Source organism: Bufo bufo, unplaced genomic scaffold, assembly GCF_905171765.1.
Source record: "Bufo bufo unplaced genomic scaffold, aBufBuf1.1, whole genome shotgun sequence".
NCBI classification, from domain to species: domain Eukaryota; kingdom Metazoa; phylum Chordata; class Amphibia; order Anura; family Bufonidae; genus Bufo; species Bufo bufo.
The window spans coordinates 1-27,359 of record NW_024400437.1 but is presented as its reverse complement, the minus strand read 5'-3'; the positions used below and the strand labels follow the sequence as shown (position 1 = coordinate 27,359).

General features: G+C 43.8%; 1 protein-coding gene across 1 annotated transcript; it reads right to left on the bottom strand.

Annotated features, from left to right (window-relative positions):
• Nucleotides 1–231: 231 nt before the first annotated feature.
• LOC120984268 (class I histocompatibility antigen, F10 alpha chain-like) lies at nucleotides 232–16,773 on the bottom strand (the record flags this gene model as incomplete). Its single annotated transcript, XM_040413317.1, has 5 exons — nucleotides 232–383; nucleotides 922–1,020; nucleotides 5,375–5,644; nucleotides 9,170–9,448; nucleotides 16,494–16,773. Coding segments are annotated over 5 exons (999 nt in total), but the record flags the coding sequence as incomplete, so codon positions are not given.
• Nucleotides 16,774–27,359: the final 10,586 nt, after the last annotated feature.

Genomic DNA, 27,359 nt, shown 5'->3' with positions numbered 1-27,359 from the left:
AACCTTGGTCCACATACAGTATCTTATTAGGTAGTATGGAATCCATACTAATCCCCTCTTCTACGAGCCATAATGGAGAGCCGCTCTGTAATAGCAGCCCCCCTTATGGTATACATAGGACGTTTTATGTATTTCATTGACGCTGAAGGGAGAAATAGCTGACTGGTTGCAGTTGTACCCAAAAATTCTGCCAAGGTGCTCCCATGTTAGAAGACATGTTGATATCCTATACGCAGAGTAGAGGGTTCACACTATATACATCACAGCCACATACTGTCCTCCATATGCACAGGACACCAGTCATGGTCACATCTAGTGACATCTCATCAGAGACACATATACAGAATACTCACTGCTGGTCGTCTTGTAGTCGGCTTTCTTCCCTAAAGTAAGAAGAGGAGATGGAATTAGTAACAGGAGCCTGAAGATCCATCATCATTGGGTCCATATAAAGGAACATAATGGAGGACGGCTGAGGGGAGAGGACGTACAGACGGAAGGTCACCGGGTTATGTGTCTGGCAGCAGCTTTTCAGACAATTTTTATGGGCTGAAATATCACAAATGTTATCATGATATCGATATTTCCCTGATTAGTGAGGAAATACAGAGAAAGATGAATAATGACTGGAAACCTTTCATACACCTCTCTTCACACTTAGTTTCTGTACTGCGTTCGGTGTATGGGCCGGTAAAGCTCCTGCTGCATATGGGGAACATTTCCTGAGGCCTCATTCACCTCGTATCTGCCATAAATACTGTGGAGGGAATGTGTGACATCAGTATGGGGACAGTCTGGAGAGAACCATACAATATGGAGGAAATCAGAGGACAAAGTGTAACAGCCGAACATATAACCTCTACATGTAATATATATACACATACGTCCTGAGAGAAGCCTCGCTGTATTCCTGATACTTACTTCTGTATAGGACAAATCCACCAATGGCAGCAGCAAGAAGAATGATGACCCCCACAGCTACGACCACAGGGGTGACCCAGACCCTCGGATTACTTGGTTCTGGTTAGAAAACAGAGAGGTGAGTATGAGCTGCGGATTATACTGAGAGCTTCTTGTAGCACAGACTCTACCCCCGCTGTAGTAACGGCGCAGTATGTACAGTGTAATAGGATTACATACATGAGCACAGTCCAGATTTACTTCATGTACAGAACGATGCCGGTGAGCCGAACTAAACCGCATTCACACACTGCAGATATCAGGACGTGCTCCGTGTGTTGTGGATTTGTCACTGATTTTTGCTGCAGATTTTACTCTTTGTAATGGACGCACGCTGCAGGAAAATCTAAATATAACAATCCGCTGCTTTGGAATGTAGCCGTAGGGTGGGTTCACAAAGGTTTTTTTCTGTTGTTTTTCTGCACTGAAGGTCTATGGGAAATACGAGCTGTAAAACACAGAAGAGTTTTTTGTCTCCTGGTGTTTTTCTTCATTAGGTGGAGTTTTTTTCTTTCCAGCTTTATTTCAGAAATGCAGTTTATTCGGGTGCTTTTACATCACCTTTTCTATTGGGGGGAATGCCTTGAAGAAGATGCTGCTTGTGATTATTCTGCCATTGGTCCTCTGTATCCAAAATGGTGACAATGAAGTTTGCACCTTGTTCCAGAAAATATATACGTCTACATCCGTAAGTTGTGGTTCTTGGAATGTGAATACATAAAAACGCTATTGTTTTTGCTATTATTGTGCAAAAGTAGTTTAAAAAAAATCAAACGACATCATATTTGTTATTGTGGTAATTTTACTGACCCATAGTGCAAAAACATGCTACAGTACTTTTACTGCAGTGATCATTGTAAATTTAAAGTACTAAACACAATGGCAGAACCTCTCTTTTTTCCCTTACTACATGCCAACAAAAATATTAAATGTTAATAAGTTATATGTACGGTAAAATAGTGTCACTAAAAACGGTATTAGTTCAAGCCATCATACAGCTACATTAAACAAAAAAAAAAGAGTTCTCACCAGAAATAATAAAAAAAATAATTGTCCCTAAATTAAAAATTGCTCAGAACAGAAAATTACCTAATGAACGTAAACACCAGGAGCAAAAAACCTTGTGTGTCTGGCTTTTCATATATCCCATATCAAGCTGATGTTTTTACCACAATGTTAAAAAAATCTCCACTAAAAATCTGCATGTGAACTAGACCTAAGGCCACTTTCAGACGAGCGTTGCGGGAAAAGGTGCGGGTGCATTGCAGGAACACGCACGATTTTTCACAGCGAGTGCAAAACATTGTAATGCGCTTTGCACTCGCGTGAGAAAAAATGTGCATGTTTGGTACCCAAACCCGAACTTCTTCACAGAAGTTCGGGCTTGGGATCGGTGTTCTGTAGATTGTACTATGCATTCTGTATTCAGAATGCTATTATTTTCCCTTATAACCATGTTATAAGGGAAAATAATAGCATTCTGAATACAGAATGCATAGTACAATAGGGCTGGAGGGGTTAAAAATAAAAAATTTAACTCACCTTAGTCCACTTTATCGCGCAGCTGGCATCTCTTCTGTCTCCTTCTTTGCTGATTGCAGGAACAGAACAGGACCTGTGGTGACATCACTCCGGTCATCACATGATCAATCACCATGGTAAAAGATCATGTGATGGATCATGTGATGACTGGAGTGACGTCACCACAGGTCCTTTTCCTGCAATCAGTAAAGAAGGAGACAGAAAAGAAGCCGGGCTGCGCGATCAAGTGGACTAAGGTGAGTTAAATAAAAAAAAATTAACCCCTCCAGCGCTGTTTTACTATGCATTCTGTTTTCAGAATGCTATTATTTTCCCTTATAACCATGTTATAAGGGAAAATAATAATGATCGGGTCTCCATCCCGATCGTCTCCTAGCAACCGTGCGTGAAAATCGCACCGCATCCGTACTTGCTTGCGGATGCTTGCGATTTTCACGCAGCCCCATTTATTTCTATGGGGCCTGCGTTATGTGAAAAACGCACAAAGAGGAGCATGCTGCGATTTTCACGCAACGCACAAGTGATGCGTGAAAATCACCGCTCATGTGAACAGCCCCATAGAAATGAATGGGTCAGGATTCAGTGTGGGTGCAGTGTGGGTTCAACTCACGCATCGCATCCGCGCGGAATACTCGCCCGTGTGAAAGGGGCCTAAGTGTGTATACTGTAGACCAGTGATTCCCGACCAGTGCTTTCCAGTGGAAAGTCCCCTGGAAAAAAATTCTTATCTCGGAGAACCTCTACAGATTAATTACCTCATTTTTATAATTTGTGGGGGCGGCTGTCTAATGAACATTTACCAACTTTATCTGTGCAGAAAACTGGTAGAGAATAAAGAGCTTCAAGGGTTAATGGCTCTCACTGCAGCAGCGGCATCTTCTCCTAGATCTCCATGGCATGGCTGCTATCAGCAGTGACATATACAGCCGGACATAATACATAAGGGAAACATCAGAGATGTAACTGGGAAGATGATGGCAGTGTGCCCTGATGGCCGCAGCCTGTACAACATGGCGTCTGCCACCCACATCTTGTGTGCCAACCTATCCCTGCTCTCTGTGCCCGTATGTAAGAAAGCCATGCAGTCGCTGTGCTGCTTAAAGTAATACAGTACTAAAAGTAATAAAACTACAGTAATACTAAAGTTGGGGTGCCGGTGGCTGTTTGTATGACGAAGGCACAGGCTGCTCCTCCTCTACCCCCCAAGCACAGGTGGCTCCTCCTCTACCCCCAGCACAGGCGGCTCCTCCTCTCCCCCAGCAGAGGCGGCTCCCCCTCTACCCCCAGCACAGGCCGCTCCTCCTCTACCCCCAGCAGAGGCTGCTCCTCCTCTACCCCCAGCACAGGCCGCACCTACTCCAGCCCCAGCACAGGCCGCTCCTCCTCTAGCCCCAGCACAGGCCGCTCCTCCTCTAGCCCCAGCACAGGCCGCTCCTCCTCTACCCCCCAGCACAGGCCGCTCCTCCTCCAGCCCCAGCACAGGCCGCTCCTCCTCCTCTAGCCCCAGCACAGGCCGCTCCTCCTCTAGCCCCAGCACAGGCCGCTCCTCCTCTAGCCCCAGCACAGGCCGCTCCTCCTCTAGCCCCAGCACAGGCCGCTCCTCCTCTACCCCAAACACAGGATCCTCCTCCTCCTGATGTGTCCTAAAGTCAGTGCACGGCACTCAGGGTTCTTTCCTGCAGAGCAGAGGTAAAGTATTTCGCCGGTTTCAGCTTTAAGGGAGCTGCTTGGTCTACATGTCACTAGTTTAGTCTCTCCTATCAGGGTCGGAAAGCCTTGGAACCCCGGACTTTGGTACTTCAGGTTTATCTGGTTTCATATAGGCATATTTCTGGTTAGTAAATGACTACCTATACAGAGGGGTGCGTTGCAGCCTTCTGTCATAGGTTTACATTGAGAGTCGTCCCAATGTAAACCTCTGATGGAAGGCTCCACATCTGACAGACCCTTACACAGACTTGTTCTAGATCCCTCTCACTCAGGTAGCATCAGAGGAGAAACGAAATCTGAAGACACAGAGGAAGGCTCGGAGGAGGCATTGTGCAGTAAACAGAGAGAAGCTTTTATATGACATGTGGTCACCGTGCGGCCACTTACCGTAAATAGGAAATACAGGGATCCTTCACACTGGCGTACAGTAAGTTGGGATGAGCGAATCGACTTTGGATGAAACATCCGAAGTTGATTCGCTTAAAACTTTGTTTCAATACTGTACGGAGCGAGCAGTATTAGAATGTATTGGCTTGATGAGCCGAAGTTATTACTTCGCGAAGCCTTGCGAGACTTCGCATAATAACTTCAGAAATTGATTTATACTGTTAAAAAACATTTCCAGAACTTGGGTTCACTTAGAACCGAACCGGAGTTCGGGAAATGTTGTTTTACAGTAGAAATAGATTTCTGAAGTTATTATGCGAAGTCTCGCGAGACTTTGCAAAGTAATAACTTCGGCTCATCGAGCCAATACATTCTAATACTGCTCGCTCCGTACAGTATTGAAACAAAGTTTTATGCGAATTGACTTTGGATGTTTCATCCGAAGTCGATTTGCTCATCCCTAACAGTAAGTACATTAGACCGAGACTCTAGGTTTCTATCAGGGGTCAATAAAGCCTGAGGTCTGATATCAACATGAACAGATCCATTACATTATAAACATGTCCAGAACTCCGGAGATTATCTGACCCCTAAAAGGAGGACGGGATATGTAGTGGTACATGAATGGTTAAGTCACATACAGAACTGTTTACACTAATCAGATGCTGGAGATCAGGGAATAGACTATACAATGACATGTCACAATCGTGATCGCCCGTCATGACCTACTCCATAGTCTTACTCTCATCATCCGCCCAGTATGGATACAACTCACCCCACACAACGTTCAGCGGCTCGCCCAGGCTGCTGTGATCCACATAACAGGAGTAACTCTCGCCCTCTTTGGGGATCACTTCCGCACTGACCCTGATCTGATAGGTGCCGTCAGGATTGGGGAGGGTGTGTGTGGTCTCATAGTCGGGAACGTCGTCCCCGTTCTTCATCCACTTCACGTGCACAGCTCGGGGGTGAAATCCGTACACCTGGCAGTGAAGCATCATGGTGTCACCTTTCTTCTGACCGGAGACCTTCACCTGCGGCTGAACTGAGAGGGAAGAAGAAGAAAATATAAATGGACTCCGTGTACCGGATCTGATCTGTCCTATACTCCGGCAGTCTGTACAATCAGCAGAGCCCCCTGTACTATGTATAACACTCAGGAGACCCCTGTGCTCCTCACATAGAAGAATAGACCTCCATGACTGAGACCTGTCACTGCGGGGGGAGCACTGCGGACTGGAATAGCAGAGGGGAACCGGCTCTGTGTCCTTCTCCATAACGTACAAATACTCTTCTAATACTTCCTATTACAGACACATCATAGGGTGTTATCAGATATCGCTCGCATACGCCATAACCCTGTGATTGCTGGGGTGTGACCTCTGGTCCCCGCTGGTCTGGACACAGGGAATGGGGCTGGGTTATAGTAGTGGATGGTCGGGGCGTCGCTGTGAAGGAACCATAACCCTGAGCTAATGCTATGGCCCCCTCCTTGTGGGGGTCCCGCCCGATCAGTGTCAGTATATGGTAGCAGTACATGCACCATCACTTACTACAGCGGGAGATCCCTTTAATCCACAGTAATATAGAGAGAAAGGCATCGAGGCCCTTGTTACACTTAAGGCAGACATGAAGGAAATTACATGTATTTATCAGCGTCTTCTGTGGAATATGTAGAAATTACATTAAAATAGAAATAATACTTTAAGGGCTCAGCCACAGGATCTCACAGAAAATAGTGGCTGGCGACATAGATGAAGAACGTTCATGGGGTATGGGGCGGGAGAAAAGCCAGAATCTGTACTGGTCTCATGTCTACATCATTGAAGGAACCAATAATTAAGAAATGTCTGTTACTGAGCTGTTCAGCGGCTGTCATACATGTAGAAAGGCGATATAATGTGTTCCTTTTCTCTGCCACCAGGTGGCGCCATGTTACAGCACTGCTCCATTCATCTGCAATAAAAACCCTGATTCCAGTTTGTGTGGCCGCACATGTGGGTTTTTACTCAGTTTCAGGGTATGTTCACACAGGTTTTTATGATCAGATTTTGGCGAGGATTTCTTTGCAGATCATTTCCATTAATTTCAATGCTAACACTGTTAATTTAAAACAGCACAATTTTTTCCACTTGTGGTTTTAAAAACCATGGTCTACAAAAAGAAGTGACCATTCCTGATGTGGGATGTCCAGAGTTCACACTGAACTGGGCAGGATCAAAATCCATGTCAACACTGCAGCAGACAACGCGTCAGAATAATGACTGCTGCTAAAAAACCCATGTGAAATCCTGAAGCAGAACGGAAGGTGTTTTTTTTTTTCAGTATAAAAAAAAAACTCAGTGTCCTTAGACTGACCTCGATGGGAACTCTACACTGCGTGCAGAATTATTAGGCAAATGAGTATTTTGACCACATCATCCTCTTTATGCATGTTGTCTTACTCCAAGCTGTATAGGCTCGAAAGCCTACTACCAATTAAGCATATTAGGTGATGTGCATCTCTGTAATGAGAAGGGGTGTGGTCTAATGACATCAACACCCTATATCAGGTGTGCATAATTATTAGGCAACTTCCTTTCCTTTGGCAAAATGGGTCAAAAAAAGGACTTGACAGGCTCAGAAAAGTCAAAAATAGTGAGATATCTTGCAGAGGGATGCAGCACTCTTAAAATTGCAAAGCTTCTGAAGCGTGATCATCGAACAATCAAGCGTTTCATTCAAAATAGTCAACAGGGTCGCAAGAAGCGTGTGGAAAAACCAAGGCGCAAAATAACTGCCCATGAACTGAGAAAAGTCAAGCGTGCAGCTGCCAAGATGCCACTTGCCACCAGTTTTGCCATATTTCAGAGCTGCAACATCACTGGAGTGCCCAAAAGCACAAGGTGTGCAATACTCAGAGACATGGCCAAGGTAAGAAAGGCTGAAAGATGACCACCACTGAACAAGACACACAAGCTGAAACGTCAAGACTGGGCCAAGAAATATCTCAAGACTGATTTTTCTAAGGTTTTATGGACTGATGAAATGAGAGTGAGTCTTGATGGGCCAGATGGATGGGCCCGTGGCTGGATTGGTAAAGGGCAGAGAGCTCCAGTCCGACTCAGACGCCAGCAAGGTGGAGGTGGAGTACTGGTTTGGGCTGGTATCATCAAAGATGAGCTTGTGGGGCCTTTTCGGGTTGAGGATGGAGTCAAGCTCAACTCCCAGTACTACTGCCAGTTTCTGGAAGACACCTTCTTCAAGCAGTGGTACAGGGAGAAGTCTGCATCCTTCAAGAAAAACATGATTTTCATGCAGGACAATGCTCCATCACACGCGTCCAAGTACTCCACAGCGTGGCTGGCAAGAAAGGGTATAAAAGAAGAAAATCTAAAGACATGGCCTCCTTGTTCACCTGATCTGAACCCCATTGAGAACCTGGTGGTCCATCATCAAATGTGAGATTTACAAGGAGGGAAAACAGTACACCTCTCTGAACAGTGTCTGGGAGGCTGTAGTTGCTGCTGCACGCAATGTTGATGGTGAACAGATCAAAACACTGACAGAATCCATGGATGGCAGGCTTTTGAGTGTCCTTGCAAAGAAAGGTGGCTATATTGGTCACTGATTTGTTTTTGTTTTGTTTTTGAATGTCAGAAATGGATATTTGTGAATGTTGAGATGTTATATTGGTTTCACTGGTAAAAATGAATAATTGAAATAGGTATATATTAGTTTTTTGTTAAGTTGCCTAATAATTATGCACAGTAATAGTCACCTGCACACACAGATATCCCCCTAAAATAGCTAAAACTAAAAACAAACTAAAAACTACTTCCAAAAATATTCAGCTTTGATATTAATGAGTTTTTTGGGTTCATTGAGAACATGGTTGTTGTTCAATAATAAAATTAATCCTCAAAAATACAACTTGCCTAATAATTCTGCACTCCCTGTAGATGCGGATACTGTAAGGAATCCACTTCAAGAATGGAGACGTCATTTCTTTTTCGTGCAGTGTGTTTTTTAAAACCACGGCAGGGTTGCCATCCCTCGAGAAATTCCTGGACAGTTCATAAAAATAGGCATAATTTTTTTTTGTGTGTCCTTAATTTTTTTAGGCTGGTGGTACTTTCAAGGGTTATTTTTTGGGTGAATATTATTATTTCACAGTCTTCAGTTAATACTGGTAATGAGTTCTTATCAGTATATTGAGCTATAGACATGTACTACATATAAATAATCTTTATTATTCATTATGGTTTTTGAATTTGTCCATAAAAAATGTTGGCTGTCCGTGATTATTGGATAATTTGTCCGGCAAAAAGAAAAATTCTGGTTGGCTACCCTGAAAGCACAGATGGAAAAAATAGCCTCGTATAAATGAACAAATCAATGGAGAAGAATTGCAAGTGTTTGAGGCACAGCTCTGTGATGTGGAATACGAGCCAAAATCTGTGAACTAATACCAGAAAAATAAGAAAGTCCTGTTTCGGTGCATGCGCTGGTGTCCACTGTGTACACGCATGTGAGGTCAGAGCACTGCACACACATACAGGACATGTGACAGGTGATGATGAGCACTTACCTCTCCTCTCCAGATCTTCTCTCCCATTCTCCACATGTTTCTGCAGCCAGTCTATACATTCAGTCTCCAGATAATTCTTCGTTCTCTCCCCCATTTGTGCCTCTGGACTGTTCCATCTCTGTGCGGTGATCTGAGCCTGGGACATGGTGGGGATATATGTCCACGTCTGTGTGTCCAGGGACATGAACTCTCCTCCATCATATCCGTACTGACTGTATCCTGTGACGCTGCCGTCATCTCTCCGCTCACAGCCATACATCAGCTGGACAATATGGAAACCTGCAGACAGCAGAGGAACATGTCACACAGAGCACATGTATGTATCATGTATGTGCAGGTGATCCATCACTGGTGCTCGTCCTTGCACACTATAGGAAAAAATGTTGGCCTCTCTGGGGACGGGGACCGTAGGTACTCACATAGACTGGTGCTTTTTTTATAGTATGCAAACACAGCCACCACTAATGGATTGCAGGGTGGTTGTAACCATGGAAATGAGAAGTACAGTTGCAAGAAAAAGTATGTGAACCCTTTGGAATGATATGGATTTCTGCACAAATTGGTCATAAAATGTGATCTGATCAAAATCTAAGTCACAACAATAGACAATCACAGTCTGCTTAAACTAATAACACACAAAGAATTAAATGTTACCATGTTTTTATTGAACACACCATGTAAACATTCACAGTGCAGGTGGAAAAAGTATGTGAACCCCTAGACTAATGACATCTCCAAGAGGTAATTGGAGTGATGTTTTAGCCAACTGGAGTCCAATCAATGAGATGAGATTAGAGGTGTTGGTTACAGCTGCCCTATAAAAAACACACACCAGTTCTGGGTTTGCTTTTCACAAGAAGCATTGCCTGATGTGACTGATGCCTCGCACAAAAGAGCTCTCAGAAGACCTATGATTAAGAATTGTTGACTTGTATAAAGCTGGAAAGGGTTATAAAAGTATCTCCAAAAGCCTTGCTGTTCATCAGTCCACGGTAAGACAAATTGTCTATAGATGGAGAAAGTTCAGCACTGCTGCTACTCTCCCTAGGAGTGGCGTCCTGTAAAGATGACTGCAAGAGCACAGCGCAGACTGCTCAATGAGGTGAAGAAGAATCCTACAGTGTCAGCTAAAGACTTACAAAAGTCTCTGGCATATGCTAACATCCCTGTTAGCGAATCTACGATACGTAAAACACTAAACAAGAATGGATTTCATGGGAGGATACCACAGAGGAAGCCACTGCTGTCAAAAAAAACATTGCTGCACGTTTACAGCTTGCACAAGAGCACCTGGATGTTCCACAGCAGTACTGGCAAAATATTCTGTGGACAGATAAAACCAAAGTTGAGTTATTTGGAAGAAACACACAACACTATGTGTGGAGAAAAAGAGGCACAGCACACCAACATCAAAACCTCATCCCAACTGTGAAGTATGGTGGTGGGGGCATCATGGTTTGGGGCTGCTTTGCTGCGTCAGGGCCTGGACGGATTGCTATCATCGAAGGAAAAATTAATTCCCAAGTTTATCAAGACATTTTGCAGGAGAACTTAAGGCCATCTGTCCACCAGCTAAAGCTCAACAGAAGATGGGTGTTGCAACAGGACAACGACCCAAAGCATAGAAGTAAATCAACAACAGAATGGCTTAACCAGAAGAAAATACGCCTTCTGGAGTGGCCCAGTCAGAGTCCTGACCTCAACCCGATTGAGATGCTGTAGCATGACCTTAAGAAAGCGATTCACACCAGACATCCCAAGAATATTGCTGAACTGAAACAGTTCTGTAAAGAGGAATGGTCAAGAATTACTCCTGACCGTTGTGCATGTCTGATCTGCAACTACAGGAAACGTTTGGTTGAAGTTATTGAAGCCAAAGGAGGTTCAACCAGTTATTTAATCCAAAGGTTCACATACTTTTTCCACCTGCACTGTGAATGTTTACATGGTGTATTCAATAAAAACATGGTAACATTTAATTCTTTGTTTGTTATTAGTTTAAGCAGACTGTGATTGTCTATTGTTGTGACTTAGATGAAGATCAGATCACATTTTATGACCAATTTATGCAGAAATCCATATCATTCCAAAGGGTTCACATACTTTTTCTTGCAACTGTATGTCCCAAGGATCCCTGCCAGTCGAAATTTTACAGGCCCTGATAATCACACTCCCCAAACCGGGCAAGGAACCAGATAGGCCCCAAAACTTTAGGCCCATATCCCTGCTAAACCAGGATGTAAAAATTTATGCGAAACTATTGGCCACCTGTCTAGCAAAAATTCTCCCTTCTATCATACATGTAGACCAGGCTGGATTCGTTCCAACCCGGCAGACTTACTATAATACAAGACGCCTTCTGGGTATCCTACACCGTGTTAGAATAGAATCCCAACACTGCCCCTGGCATTAGATGCAGAAAAGGCCTTTGACAGGCTCCGTTGGGCCAGTGCCTTTTCGGTAGTTGAAAAGTATGGGATTTACAGGGAGTATACTCACCGCCATTAGGCCACTTTACAGTAACCCCACAGCCAGAACATTCGTAAACTGAGCTTTGTCGGAGATATTCGAACTTACAAATGGAACCTGACAGGGATGCCCTCTCTCCCCCCTTATCTTTATAATAGCCATGGAACCACTGGCCCAGGCGATTAGACAGGACTCCCGTATAGTAGGGGTTAATATCGTTGGAAGCTCTCATGTCATATCCCTGTATGCAGACGATGTATGCCTGACCCTAACCAATCCCATAGATTCCTTAAAGGAGGTTATGGCCCAGATTTCCATTTATGGTGACCTCTCATATTACCATCTAAACTCCTCAAAGACGCAAGCCTTACCTATGCATATGTCAGAGCACCAAGTGGTGAACCTTCGCAGCACATGGAACTTTGACTGGCCGCCTGATAGCATTAAATACCTAGGCGTCAATATGTCCTCTTCCCAAAGCCTACTATACACTCACAATTATGACGCCTTACTAAGTTCCACAGAAAAGGAACTCTCAGAATTTGCCAAATTTGACACCTCGTGGATGGGGAAGATTGCTACATTTAAAATGTTCATACTTCCTAAGTTTCTATATCTGTATTGCACCCTGCCTATAACCCTCCCAGAAAAGTTTTTCTCCCGAGCACACTCACTCCTCTCTAAATACGTATGGGACAAGAAACACCCCAGGATAGCCCGAGACATTATGACCAGGGAACGCCGCATGTGTGGCCTAGCGTTGCCAGACTTAAAATTGTACTATATAACCTCCTTGGTTTCCATGCTGAGGGGATGGACACAGACTTCCCAGGATCTACCCTGGGTCCCGCTTGAAGCCTCTCAAGCTGCCCCATACTCTTTGGAGGGGTTGTTAAGCTTGCCTTTTTGGAAGATCCCTACTCCCAAAAATTTAGGCCCGACGGTGTTGGCATCGCTGAAAGCGTGGTCCACATATCACATTTTAGCAGATGCAGACACTCCCCCCACGACTGCCTCTTTACCCTTTTCTCTGCTCCGGACACTACTTCCTCAAACAGATTTGTCAAAGTGGGCATCAGCCGACATACATAGGGTGGGGGACTTGCTAACTCATGGTGTACTGCAGCCATTCCAATGGATCAGAGAGAATTTTTCTATCCCTAGCCGGGAGTTTTTCAAGTATCTCCAGATCAGCCATCTAATACAGGACCTGTAGCCATCCGGAGTAAAAATGGACAGATTAGCAAAACTGTATCTCACGAGTAATCTGAAAGGTTTGAAACCCCTTTATAATTCCGTTCTCCACTCGGGGTCCTTTAAACGCTCACATCTGATGGTGGTGTGGGAAAAGGACATAAATCTGTCTATTTCTGAAACGGAATGGATGCAGGCCCTCAGAATGATACACAAATATTTGAAGTGTGTTTCCCATGTAGAATCAGCGATTAAAACCATATTAAGGTGGTACTACACGCCAGATAAACTGGCACTTATGTATGACTCAGTATCTGATCAGTGTTGGAGAGGTTGCGGATGTAGAGGTACCCTGTTCCATATATTATGGCAGTGTCCTAACATTTAATTGTACTGGTCTCACTGTAGGGAATTACTGGCCAGAATTGTGCCTTATGGGGTGACATGGACACCGCAAATGGTCCTGTTATTGATAGGAGTAGACACCCTTCCTGTCCGCCTAAGGGCCATAATCTGTATCTTCTGTGTGACAGCAAAATTATTATTGTTGCGAAAGTGGAAGACCCCAGACCTACCAGACATCTCTGAATTTGCAGCTACACTTAATATTACATACTCATATGAGAGGATTATAGCTCTTGGGAGAGGAATATGATAGATTCCTCCAAAATTGGGAGCCATGGAAGTGCTCCCCATATAGTATCCAACTTTAGGGACTCCATAGTCCTGCCAATTGTTTGGTCTTAAACTGACCCGCCCGTGAGAGCAGACGGGTCTAATTTGTGGACATTTTGCCATTGGTTTGAATATAAAACATAGGTGGCCACATATCTCAACTCAATAATATATGCTGACAGCAGGCATCTCTAGTATTTGTAATGCATATTGGTTTCTTCGTATAGAAGAATGTTTCTTTGTTATTAATTATTGTTTACCCGTCGGGAATGCCCGATGCTTTATGTGTGTTTTTTTTATAATGCTAAACTCAATAAAAAAACTATTGAAACGAATAACACACTACGCCATCATGGATAAAAATTCTGCAGGGCACACAAGGTCCCCCTGCTCACGCCAGCACAGTCCAGGCCCGTTTGAAGTTCGCCAATGACCATCTGGATGATCCAGAGGAGGCATGGGAGATGGTCATGTGGTCAGATGAGACCAAAATATAACTTTTTGGTATCAACTCTACTCGCCGTGTTTGGAGGAAGAAGAAGGATGAGTACAACCCCAAGAACACGGTCCCAACCGTGAAGCATGGGGGTGGAAACATCATACTTTGGGGGTGCTTTTCTGTAAAGGGGACAGGACAACTGCATCATATTGAAGGGAAGATGGATGGAGCTATGTATCACAAGATTATGGCCAACAACCACCTTCCCTCAGTAAGAGCATTGAAGACGGGTCGTGGCTGGGTCTTCCAGCATGGAAATAACCCGAAACACACAGCCAGGACAACTAAAGAGTGTCTCCGTAAGAAGCATTTCAAGACCTGAACCCAATCGAAAATCTTTGGAGGGAGCTGAAACTCAATATAGCCCAGCAAGAGCCCCGAAACCTAGAAGATCTGTATGGAGGAGTGGGCCAAAATCCCTGTTGCAGTGTGTGCAAACTTGGTCAAGAACTACAGGAAACATCTGACCTCTGTAATTGCAAAGGTTTCTGTACCAAATATTAAAATTCTGTCTTTCTATTGTATAAAATACTTATTTCATGCAATAAAATGCTAATTATTTAAAAATCATACAATGTGATTTTCATTATATATTTTTTTAGATTCTGTCTCTCCTACGATAAAAATTACAGACTCTCCATTCTTTGTAGGAGGGAAAACTTGCAAAATCACCAGTGTATCAAATATACGGGTATACGTACACTCACCTAAAGAATTATTAGGAACACCATACTAATACGGTGTTGGACCCCCTTTTGCCTTCAGAGCTGCCTTAATTCTACGTGGCATTGATTCCACAAGGTGCTGATAGCATTCTTTAGAAATGTTGGCCCATATTGATAGGATAGCATCTTGCAGTTGATGGAGATTTGAGGGATGCACATCCAGGGCACGAAGCTCCCGTTCCACCACATCCCAAAGATGCTCTATTGGGTTGAGATCTGGTGACTGTGGGGCCATTTTAGTACAGTGAACTCATTGTCATGTTCAAGAAACCAATGTGAAATGATTCGAGCTTTGTGACATGGTGCATTATCCTGCTGGAAGTAGCCATCAGAGGATGGATACATGTTCTCATTCTGTTTACGCCAAATTCGGACTCTACCATTTGAATGTCTCAACAGAAATCGAGACTCATCAGACCAGGCAACATTTTTCCAGTCTTCAACAGTCCAATTTTGGTGAGCTCGTGCAAATTGTAGCCTCTTTTTCCTATTTGTAGTGGAGATGAGTGGTACCCGGTGGGGTCTTCTGCTGTTGTAGCCCATCTGCCTCAAGGTTGTGCGTGTTGTGGCTTCCCAAATGCTTTGCTGCATACCTCGGTTGTAACGAGTGGTTATTTCAGTCAACGTTGCTCTTCTATCAGCTTGAATCAGTCGGCCCATTCTCCTCTGACCTCTAGCATCCACAAGGCATTTTCGCCCACAGGACTGCCGCATACTGGATGTTTTTCCCTTTTCACACTATTCTTTGTAAACCCTAGAAATGGTTGTGCGTGAAAATCCCAGTAACTGAGCAGATTGTGAAATACTCAGACCGGCCCGTCTGGCACCAACAACCATGCCACGCTCAAAATTGCTTAAATCACCTTTCTTTCCCATTCTGACATTCAGTTTGGAGTTCAGGAGATTGTCTTGACCAGGACCACACCCCTAAATGCATTGAAGCAACTGCCATGTGATTGGTTGACTAGATAATCGCATTAATGAGAAATAGAACAGGTGTTCCTAATAATTCTTTAGGTGAGTGTATATGGGCATATGTGATCTGCAAGGATGGATTCATACCCAGATCGGTTGAGAGTGCCTTCCACATGGATTAGTGGGCCCCTGAAAGTCACAGTTAAAGGGGCGGTCACAGTGAAAGTCACAGTTAAAGGGGCGGTCACAGTGAAAGTCACAGTTAAAGGGGCGATCACTGTGAAAGTCACAGTTAAAGGGGCGGTCACTGTGAAAGTCACAGTTAAAGGGGCGGTCACTGTGAAAGTCAAAGTTAACCACTTGCCATCTGGGCCATTTGCCCCCTTCCTGACCAGGCCTAATTTTGCAAAAATGACATATCTCACTTTATGTGGTAATAAATTTGGAACGCCTTTACTTATCCAAGTCATTCAGAGATTGTTTTCTCGTGACACTACATATCAGTGTAGTGTGTATATCAGTGTATACGGTGTAGTGTGTATATCGGTGTATACGGTGTAGTGTGTATATCAGTGTATACAGTGTAGTGTGTATATCAGTGTATACGGTGTAGTGTGTATATCAGTGTATACGGTGTAGTGTGTATATCAGTGTATACAGTGTAGTGTGTATATCAGTGTATACGGTGTAGTGTGTATATCAGTGTTTACAGTGTAATGTGCATATTAGTGTATACAGTGTAGTGTGTATATTAGTGTATACAGTGTAGTGTGTATATCAGTGTATACAGTGTAGTGTGTATATGGTGTAGTGTGTATATCGGTGTATACAGTACAGTGTCTCTCACCTCCGGTCTGGTTGAAGCGGCTCATCACTGTCCTCACACTATGTCTGAATGAAGCCTCATTTCCTTTAGCAATCCGAGTCTGTTCCTTCCAGTATCCTGGATCCACTTTTTCCATCCACTTCACCTTCGGTCGGTATTTTCTGCTCTCTGAGTTATAATTCACGATCTCCCGATCATCCAAGTATCCGACTGAAGAATATTCTGGCAGTTTAGACCCCGGAGCTAAGACCCCCGTGCAGTAATAGCGCAGAGAGTGACTGTCTGAGAGAGATACAGAGTGTTACATATCACACATACACTACAGGAGGAGGGCACCATGTATGTACAGTGTGTAGGTGACAGGGTCATGTATGTACAGCGTGTAGGTGAAAGGGTCATGTATGTACAGCGTGTAGGTGACAGGGTCATGTGGTAACAGTGTGTAGGTGACAGGGTCATGTGTGTACAGCCTGTAGGTGACAGGGTCATGTATGTGCAGCATGTAGGTGACAGGGTCATGTATGTGCAGCGTGTAGGTGACAGGGTCATGTATGTGCAGCGTGTAGGTGACAGGGTCATGTATGTGCAGCGTGTAGGTGACAGGGTCATGTATGTACAGCGTGTAGGTGACAGGGTCATGTGTGTACAGAGTGTAGGTGACAGGGTCATGTATGTACAGCGTGTAGGTGACAGGGTCATGTATGTACAGCATGTAGGTGACAGGGTCATGTGTGTACAGAGTGTAGGTGACAGGGTCATGTGTGTACAGCGTGTAGGTGACAGGGTCATGTATGTGCAGCGTGTAGGTGACAGGGTCATGTGTGTACAGTGTGTAGGTGACAGGGTCATGTGTGTACAGCGTGTAGGTGACAGGGTCATGTGTGTACAGCGTGTAGGTGACAGGGTCATGTGTGTACAGCGTGTAGGTGACAGGGTCATGTGTGTACAGCGTGTAGGTGACAGGGTCATGTGTGTACAGCGTGTAGGTGACAGGGTCATGTGTGTACAGCGTGTAGGTGACAGGGTCATGTATGTACAGCGTGCAGGTGACAATTGCAAAGACAAACAATGAAGCTGTAAGATAATACCCAAAATATGCCACACGGTGGTGCTAACACACCCCTTTCTCACCAGCACAGTACAACTTAAATTTATCTATCACAAAATGTCAATGCTATACTTTTAACAAGCAGACCAATGATTTATATACCAGGAGAAACTTAGGATCTTCTGTTTACCAAACAGGCTATAACAATGAAACACGGATTAATATAGGAAAAATAAATGTTATCCCTTGACTCTGTTTCCCTATGACCAATCAAAAATATATGATATATATATGATGTATCCAGCTCGGCAATCAGACTACGGAATATAACTTTCCAAGGTTTAGTCCTCTTTTCAAATAATGTCAGATCTTCCATTAGCAATATGCATCTTTGCTAAGAGAATAATCAGCATTATGGAGGCTCTATATATTCCCACAGTATGGGGACTTTTGGCTATATACCGAGAAATATCTTATTAATATCACGAGCAATAAACACAGTATACGTTACCGGGTCAGAGGTAGACAGAGTTTCAGATAGGACCAGTTCTCAAGAACTTTCCTAGCAGTCAAAAAATAATCCAAGTTTCTTTTAGTATATTTTTTTCGTGAACAGTTTCCTTTGTGAGTTTTTTCTTTTGGTTTGTGAGTAAGTTTGTTTGTCTGTGTTTGTTTTAGTCCGCTGATGCTCTGCACATGAGTAATTATTCCCCACCTTATCTAAGAATCATCCCCTTCTGGATTAGGGATTTCCAATCAGGTAAAATGGGTGTATTCGTATGCTAACAACACAATGATGTCATATTAATCCTTGACATGGTATAAAACAAATGGTAAAATAATATATTGTCCATCTGCCTCCAGATGGCACTGTTGTAACATCAAACTTCAGATTTTTGCTACGTATTATACCTTTGACCTTTTTCAACGTATATCAAAGAGGAGGGATGCTTCTTTGACACTTTGAAGTAATCTTTCCAGACTTAGTGGAACCATTATGATTCTCCCAGACTTATGGGCTTGATAAGAAATACAATGGGCCTTACACTTACACCGTGGGTTTGTATATCTAACTGTTAAAGCTATTGAGTAACGACGCCTGGAATAACATTATCTCTTCTGAGAAACTTCTATTAGTAGAAAACCTCAATGTTTTCCATACCTTCTAAGATTATATCCACTCAGTAAGATACACACGACATAAAGTATACCTTAATACTTGGTTAAACTATATATCAATATTGCATATTATACATTAATTATTGATATGTTCATACTAAAAAGCTAAATAAATGCACACATGAATATACATAATACTTATGAATATATGAATAGACACCACACACCAGATGTGTCTTAAAGGGAGTCTGTCATCAGCATTTCACGTTTGTAACCCTTCCCATAGCTTTCTAGCATGCTTACAGTTAATAAAAACGTTACCTTTAGCATCAATCCTGGACTTATAAAACCGTCAAAAAATATCTTTGTAACATATGCAAATGAGGGCTCGCAATTGCGCCCAGGGGCGGCGTTACCCTCGTAGGTGCCCTGCTAGCCCTTCCTTCCTTCCCTCCGCCCGCCCATCCTTTCCCTCTGACCGCCTATCTACTAACTAGTTGTTTCGCCGAGATCCCACGCCTGCGCACTCCTTCTGTTGGCCGGCACATGCGCACTGCGATGCCCATTCCTTGTACGGCATCACAGTAATTAATGCGCATGCGCCGGCTTCGTGCCGTTAAGCTACTTTCACACTACCGTTCAGAGCGGGTCCGTCTGATGTCTGCTCAGACGGATCCGCTCCTATAATGCAGACGTTTGTATCCGTTCAGAACGGATCCGTCTGCATTATAGTTTGAAAAAAATTCTAAGTCTGAAAGTAGCCTGAACGGATCGGTTTGAAGATTGAGCCATATAGTGTCATCTTCAAACTGATCCGTCCCCATTGACTTACATTGTAAGTCTGGACGGATCCGCTTGCCTCCGCACGGCCAGGCGGACACCCGAACGCTGCAAGACTGATGCATTCTGAGCGGATCCGCCTCCACTGAGAATGCATTAGGGCTGGACGGATGCGTTCGGGGCCGCTTGTGAGCCCCTTCAAACGGAGCTCACAAGCGGACACCAGAACGCAGGTGTGAAAGTAGCCTTAGCTGGCGCATGCGCATTAATTACTGTGATGCCGTACAAGGAATGGGCATCGCAGTGCTCATGCGCCGGCCGACGGACTGAGTGCGCAGGCGCGGGATCTCGGCGAAACAACAAGTTAGTAGATAGGCGGTCAGAGGGAAAGGATGGGCGGGCGGAGGTAAGGAAGGGGCGGGGGGAAGCGAAGAAAAGGCTGAGCTAGCAGGGCACCTACGAGGGTAACGCTGCGAGTCCTCATTTGCATATGTTACAAAGATGTTTTTTGACGGTTTTATAAGTCCAGGATTGATGCTAAAGGTAACGTTTTTATTAACTGTAAGCATGCTAGAAAGCTATGGGAAGGGTTACAAACGTGAAATGCTGATGACAGACTCCCTTTAAGGATATACATTCTTATCTTGTCATGGTTTAGCCATGAAACAAACATTGTTCCCTTCAGACAGACATGTCTGGAGAAGCCAGTATACTCCCCATAGATAAACTCATATCTTTTAGCAATAACTTTTAAAATACAACGTCCATTCATATTCACTATGACTCTTATATAAACTGAACTTGCCATGAACTCATCTTGGTCTTTTCAGCCACATAACAGAACTTTGGTTCAAGCTGATTTTACTCTTAAAGAGGACCTTTCATCGGTCCAAACATTGTGAACTAAGTATCATGACATATACAGCAACGCCCAGGGATCTCACTGCACTTACTATTATCCCTGGGCGCCGCTCCGTTCTCCCGTTATGTCCTCCGGTATGTTCGGGGACTTGGTTATAGTAGGAGGAGACTGCCCTTGTTCTGCTGGGCGTCTCCTCCCCCTAGGCTGTAGCGCTGCCCAATCACAGCGCACAGATCACAGCCTGGGAGAAAAAAACCTCCCAGGCTGTGAGCTCTGCGCTGCGATTGGCCAGCGCTACAGCCTAGGAGGAGGAGACGCCCAGCTGAACAAGGGCAGTCTCCTCCTACTATAACCAAGTCCCCTAAGTCTCCGCCTACTATAACCAAGTCCCCGAACATACCGGAGGACATAACGGGAGAATGGAGCGGCGCCCAGGGATAATAGTAAGTGCAGTGAGATCCCTGGGCGTTGCTGTATATGTCATGATACTTAGTTCACAATGTTTGGACCGATGAAAGGTCCTCTTTAAAGGCAAGGAGCATTCATTTCGGCTATAATATCATTAGATAATACTGTGTACTTATGAAAATGCACAACAGGAGTCTTATCTACTGTACATTATAATGATATTATACTGTATAATACTAGGTGACGTCATTCATTATAACACCTCTCGACTGTCACCCGGTGCCCGATGTTTCCTTCTATTACCAGGTGTCAAGAGGCAGCAGTTATACCGCTCGAGTTACACCAATCAGCCAGAACATTAATACCAACTGCCTTATATTATGTAGGTTCATGCCATTAAAACAGCTCCAACCCGCTGAGGCCAGACTCTGCAAGACGAGTTGTATGTGACCTGCGGTATCTGGTACCGAGGAGTTGGTAGCAGATCCTTTACTGGGAACCTGCCAGACTGACACCCTGATTTCAGCGGCCACTTATGTGCTCCTGTGCTGTAGGTTTGGGAGGACTAACATACAATGAGTTCTTCTATTCATGAGCACTAGAAATCGGTCTTTTCCACCCGTTCCCTTCTAGTTAAAGGGGTATTCTGGTTGTTTCATGTTATCCCCTATCCACAGAATAGGGGAAAACTATTAGATCGGTGGGGTCCTACTGCTGGGATCACAACGATCACGAGAACAGGTGCCCCATACCCCCTGGAACCCCTCTAAAATAGCCGGAGTGGCCAGCCGCACATGCGCGTGGCTGCTCCATTCATTTCCATAGGAATTCCGGAGATAGTGGAATATACCCAGCCACAAACATGTGCAACCGGCCATTCTAGTCATTTGAGGGGAGCTGCGGGGGTACGGGCCCCTGTTTTCATGATCAGTGGGGATTCCAGCGGCAGGACCCCACCGATCTAATAGTTATCCCCTATCCTGTGGGATCTTTGGTTTGCGGTACAACCTCACTGTCGTTGTCTTTCGGGCCCACCAGCACATGGATCCCCCTAATGCCCCCAACAGGACCCTAATACAGCCTCCCACAGGTTTGAGCACAGTTCCCCTCACCACAACATTGGTTCCCACAGCAAGCTGACCATTCCCACAGCCCCAGAAGACTCCGCAGAGCGAACCACAGGAGCTGACGATGACACCGGAAAGACGGATCCGGATCCTGATCAGTCTTACAAATGCCATCAGTTGGCATATGTTTTTTTCCGGAGACGGAACTGTTTGCCGGATCACTCTGCCGCACGTGTGAAAGTAGCCTTAAAGAAGCTGTGCAGACAGTAAAACTGATGACCTACTATCCTAATGATAGGTCATCAACATCTGATTGATGGGGGTCTGACTCCTGGCACCCCTGCAGATCAGCTGTTTGACGAGGAGGCGGCACTTGAACGAGTGCTACCTCCTCTTCAAGATTCACTTCAAGTGAATAATACAAACACTTGTAATTATACTGTGCCTCCGAGACGAAGCACAGTGTAATCTTGGAGAGGAAGTAGCCCCCGTATGAGTGCCTCCTCTTCATACAGCTAATCGTGGGGGGTGCTGGGTGTCAGACCCCACCACTCAGACATTGATGACCTATATACTGTCTGCACAACCTCTTTAATCTTTTACCATAAAACTATATATCCATCTGCTCAGCTCCTCCTGCTCTCTAACCAGCTGCCTGTAGATCAGACACCATGTACAAAATGACAGGTTCCTTTTGAGTTGTGAGGTTCGCCCAGGGCCGGCTCCCGGGTCATGTGGGCCCTTGGGCGATAAATCTCAGTGGGCCCCCTTGTGGCATTTGTCAAATGTCACCACGGCATCAGAGAGTGTTAAAAAACGGAAGCGCGGGCGTCCTGCTCAGACGCGTCTTCCCCCAGTGGAGATCAGGGAAAGCACCCTGTTCTAAAAATGAGCCGCAGCCTCTACTAGGCTTCCAGGCTCATTGTTAGTATATCCCAGTTCAGACCACTAGGTGGCAGCACTAAACTGTGATATAGTGATTTCTATAGGGAATAATTGAGAAATTTCCATTATTCTGTATAAGTTACAATCTGATGAACAGTAATTTTAAAAAAGTTTTTAAAAAAAGTTTTGAAAATATAAAAAAAAAACTTCAAATGTAAAATCACCCCACTTTCCCCAAAATAAAATGAACAAAAAAATAATAACATTATAGGCGTTGTCGCAGGCGAAAACACGCATACTTTTAAAATATAAAAACGTTAGCCCATACGGTGAAGGATGTAACAGAAATTTTTAAAAAAAAGGCTGATTTGCAGTTTTTTTCATCTCCCAAGAAAATTTTATAAAAAGTGATCAAGTCATACAAACCCCAAAATGGAATTGTCAAAAAAGACAGATTTCCCTCAAATGAGCCCCCACACATCTCCGTAGACATTACTATAAAAAAAAGTTATGGAGGTCACCAGGGAGCAGGGGTTTTGTTAGGGTTGCCACCGTTCCCAACAAAAAATAATAGTTACACAACTTAAAAAGGTTGGTGTGTGTATTTAAGTTTTATTTAGCCTCCATTTTTAAAATGATTCTGCTGGGATTCAAACTCACAGTTTTCTACATTAAAGTCAAGAACCTTAACCACTAAGCTATAGAGCTTCATGTTAACCTATATTATGGCTAAAAACCTCAGTAGTAGTTTCCCACTTATTATGCATTCATATATATCAGAAGTATGATTATATATACAGTATATATAATTTTGTTTAGTAATTACACATTTATTTTGTTCCATCCATTTGTTTACAATTACAAAAAAAATATATATTATACTTCTGCTGTATAGGAATACCCAATACATGAGAAACTACTATGAGGTTTTTCTAGCACAGTTTAGCATTGAGCTCCATAGCTCAGTGGTTAAGAGTACTTTCACACTAGCTTTTTTCTTTTCCGGCACTGAGTTCCGTCCTAGGGGCTCTATACCGGAAAAGAACTGATCAGTTTTATCCCCATGCATTCTGAATGGATAGCAATCCGTTCAGGATGCATCAGGATGTCTTCAGTTCAGTCTTTTTGACTGTTCAGGATGGAGATAATACCGCAGCATGCTACGATTTTATCTCCGGCCAAAAAACACTTGCCGGCCTTTTTTTTTTACATAGGAATGCACTAGTGCCGGATCCGTCCTTCCAGTCTGCACATGCGCAGACCGAAAGAAATGTGAAAAAAATAAATGCCGGATCCGTTTTTCCAGATGACACCCGAAAGACGGATCTGGCATTTAAATGCATTTGTAATACGGATCATGGCATACGTTTTGACGGATTCCTCTGCCGCAAGTGGGAAAGTACCCTAACAGTGCTCCAGACTAAAAAAAATACATAGTAGCCATTGGCTCCTGAACTGAAAAATTTAGGAGCCAAATTAAATTTTTTGTCGCCAAATCGAAACCGAATCAAAATCGTGACAACGCTACGCCGATCAGATCAGCATAGGGCTGTTTTGATACCAAAATTTTGATTCGCTTTCAACACCATAAAAAAGTTTTGCGATACTCAATACCACGCGAAAAAAACCGCGAAACGTTCGGCCGGGAAGCCCCCCTGTGCCACCAATGTTTATTATACTGGGGTGTTGGGGGCACTGCGCCACCAATGAAGATAACTGACCTGTTAATACAAATACAGGAGGCGGGTGCCAGAATCAAAAAGCCGGCACCCGATCTCTATGACAGGGAGCTGCGATCAGCGGCAGTTAACCCCTCAAGTGCCGCACTGTATTTGTATTAACAGGTCAGTTATCTTCATTGGTGGCGCAGTGGCCACAGCCCCTCCCCTCCTCTCCTCTCCTCCTCCCTCGGCGGCGGGACAGAGAACTATCATCTCCGGTGCCCCGCCGCTGTATTCAACTGCCGAACTGCAGCGGGTCTAGTCGCAAATGGCAACAAGACTAAAAAGTCTTGTGCCATTTGAAAATTCTAAGTCGCATTGGCGACCATTTTTGTCGCCATCTGGAGCCCTGTCTAAGGATCTTGCCTCTAATGTAGAAGGTTGTGAGCTCAAAAGCAGGGACTCCTAAGCTGGGAACTAGAGTCCTGACTGTTCAGTAACACTGGGGGATTCCCCATACAGCCATCTTCCGCATAGACCTGAGTGGGCGCCAGAGTCGCTTGATATGGCCTAATGTAGCCATCGATACGGTAATGAAACATGTTGCCTTTAACCCTTTCGCTACCAGCGCCGTACATGTACAGCGCTGGTAGCGCTGCGCAAGCATGACGCTCGCTCGCACGTGCAGCGGGTGTCATGGCTGGCAAGTCTCTGCTGTTTCAAACAGCAGAGACCTGCAGCTAATTACCGCAACCAGCAATAACCCCGATCGCTGTAATTATATGCTTTAGATGCCGTGATCAAATGAGATCACAGCACCTGAATGCGCAATTCTTATTTTGGCCACCAGATGGCAGGCCAACATAAGAAATGAGCAAAATAAGAAATTGGCATTTTTTAATTGCTTATAGTTCATATTAAAAATGATGACAAATTTTTTTTTTTTTTTAAAGTTCACAAAATATATAAAAAAATATATAAAAAAGTTTAACTCACCCCCCTTTCCGTATAATAAAAAAAAAATACCTAAAGAAAAATAAATATAAACATCCTGAGTATCACCGCGACTGAATACGCCCATAATATAAAAAATAAAAATAAAAATCCAATACGGCGAATGACGTAACGGAAAAAAGGGTCAAAATGGCCGATTTTCAATTTTTTCATTGCATCTCTTACCCAAAAAAATTAAAATGTGATCCAAAAGTCATGCACACTCCAAAATGGTATAAATAAAAACTATGAATTGTCCCACAAAAAGTGAGCCCCTAAACAGCTCAGTAGACATAAGTATAAAAAAGTTATGGGGGTCAGAATATGGTGATGTAAACAAAAAAAAATATATATATATAAAATCTCAAATTCTCAAGTTAAATTTTATTTTTACACTATTTACACATAAAAAACCTATACATATGGGGTATCGTTGTAATCATACTGACCCAATGGTCTAGATCAATTCTTTTCATTCATAAATTAACTGTGTCTTGTAATTTACAGGAACTTAACTATAAAATCCTTAGCAGATGGTATAGGACCCCAGTGCGATTACGCCAATTTTATCCTCAGGTTCCTGATACATGCTGGAGGTGTCTTAATGCAAGGGGCTCCATGACACATATATGGTGGGACTGTCCGGGTGTGGCCCCCCTGTGGCGGGAGATCTTTGACCTATATAATTTCTTATACAAAGCTACGGTCATGCCCTCATCTGCGATAGCTCTTCTATCCATGTTCTCAGGGCGGATTTCGCAGATTAAGAAGGGTGCCCTTTGCTTGTTTATCTTAGCTATGAGACAGATAATTCCCCGTCAATGGAGGTCTACGGAGAGTCTTTCTAGAGTGACCTGGTCTAACGCTCTGGATTCACTAGTTCATATGGAAGAGTTAGGCGCTGTGGATTCAGGATCTGCTTCGGCCTTCTGGAGGAATTGGGACCCATGGAATCAGTTTCGCACCTCCACATCTTTCCATGATTGGTTGACAACAGGTATTATTACGGGTAATGGCTCCTAAATATTACACTAAGCAGGGCCTTCTATCCTATACCCCTCCTTCCACCTTCCTTTTGTTTATGTCTTGTCTTGGTCTGTCACGTCTTGTGATGTTTTTCCTTGTCCTATGTGGCTGTTGGTCTAGAATTTAGAGAATATATACCATATGTGCTCTTAGACTCATTTCCAGAAGCCCCCACGGGCTTGTTACTTGAAAATAATGTTCTGTACTGCTAATTATAGAATGTACTACTACCTCAGATTTATTTGTATGACCAGTTGTCGACCTTTGTATTTTTTATGTTTATGTATACGTATTGGATATATTTATACATTACTCATTTATACGCTTTAATAAAATAATGATTGAACCGTAATCATACTGACCCAGAGAATGAAGGGAATGGTCAGTTTGGGAAACAAAACCCGTAAAACGGGGGTGGGATTGCGTTTTTGTTTTCCAATTTCACCCCATTTGGAATTTTTTCCTGCTTCCCACTACATTTTATGCCATAATTAATGGTGGCATTAGAAAGTACAACTTGTCCCACAAAAAACAAAAATAATAAGCCCTCATACAGCTATGTGACTGGAAATATTAAAAAGTTATGGCTCACGGAAAATAGGGCAGAAAAATGAAAACGCAAAAACCCCCAAAAAATCTGGTATCCTAAGGGTTAAAGGGGTTGTCCCGTTATTAATGTTATTACATCACACTATGGGACTGCTGGAGATAGCCGAGTGCTTATACTCTGTTGTCTATGGAAATGCCATAGAGTTGAATGGAGCATCAGCAAACATGCATGACCGCCACTCCATTCAAATGGGAGAACACAGGGCCCCTCTCCTCGTAATCAGCAGGGGCCAAATGGTCCGACCCCCTCCAATCAATACTTATACCTTATCCTGTGGGTAGAGGATACGTGTTTGTAATGGAGCAATCCCTTTACCCCCATGTACATGATAATGTGTAAGGGGTTGTATAAAGGCTGCTGCACTGAGCCCGCTCCATAGATAGCAGGTGTCGGCTGTACAGTCGTGGCCAAAAGTTTTGAGAATTACA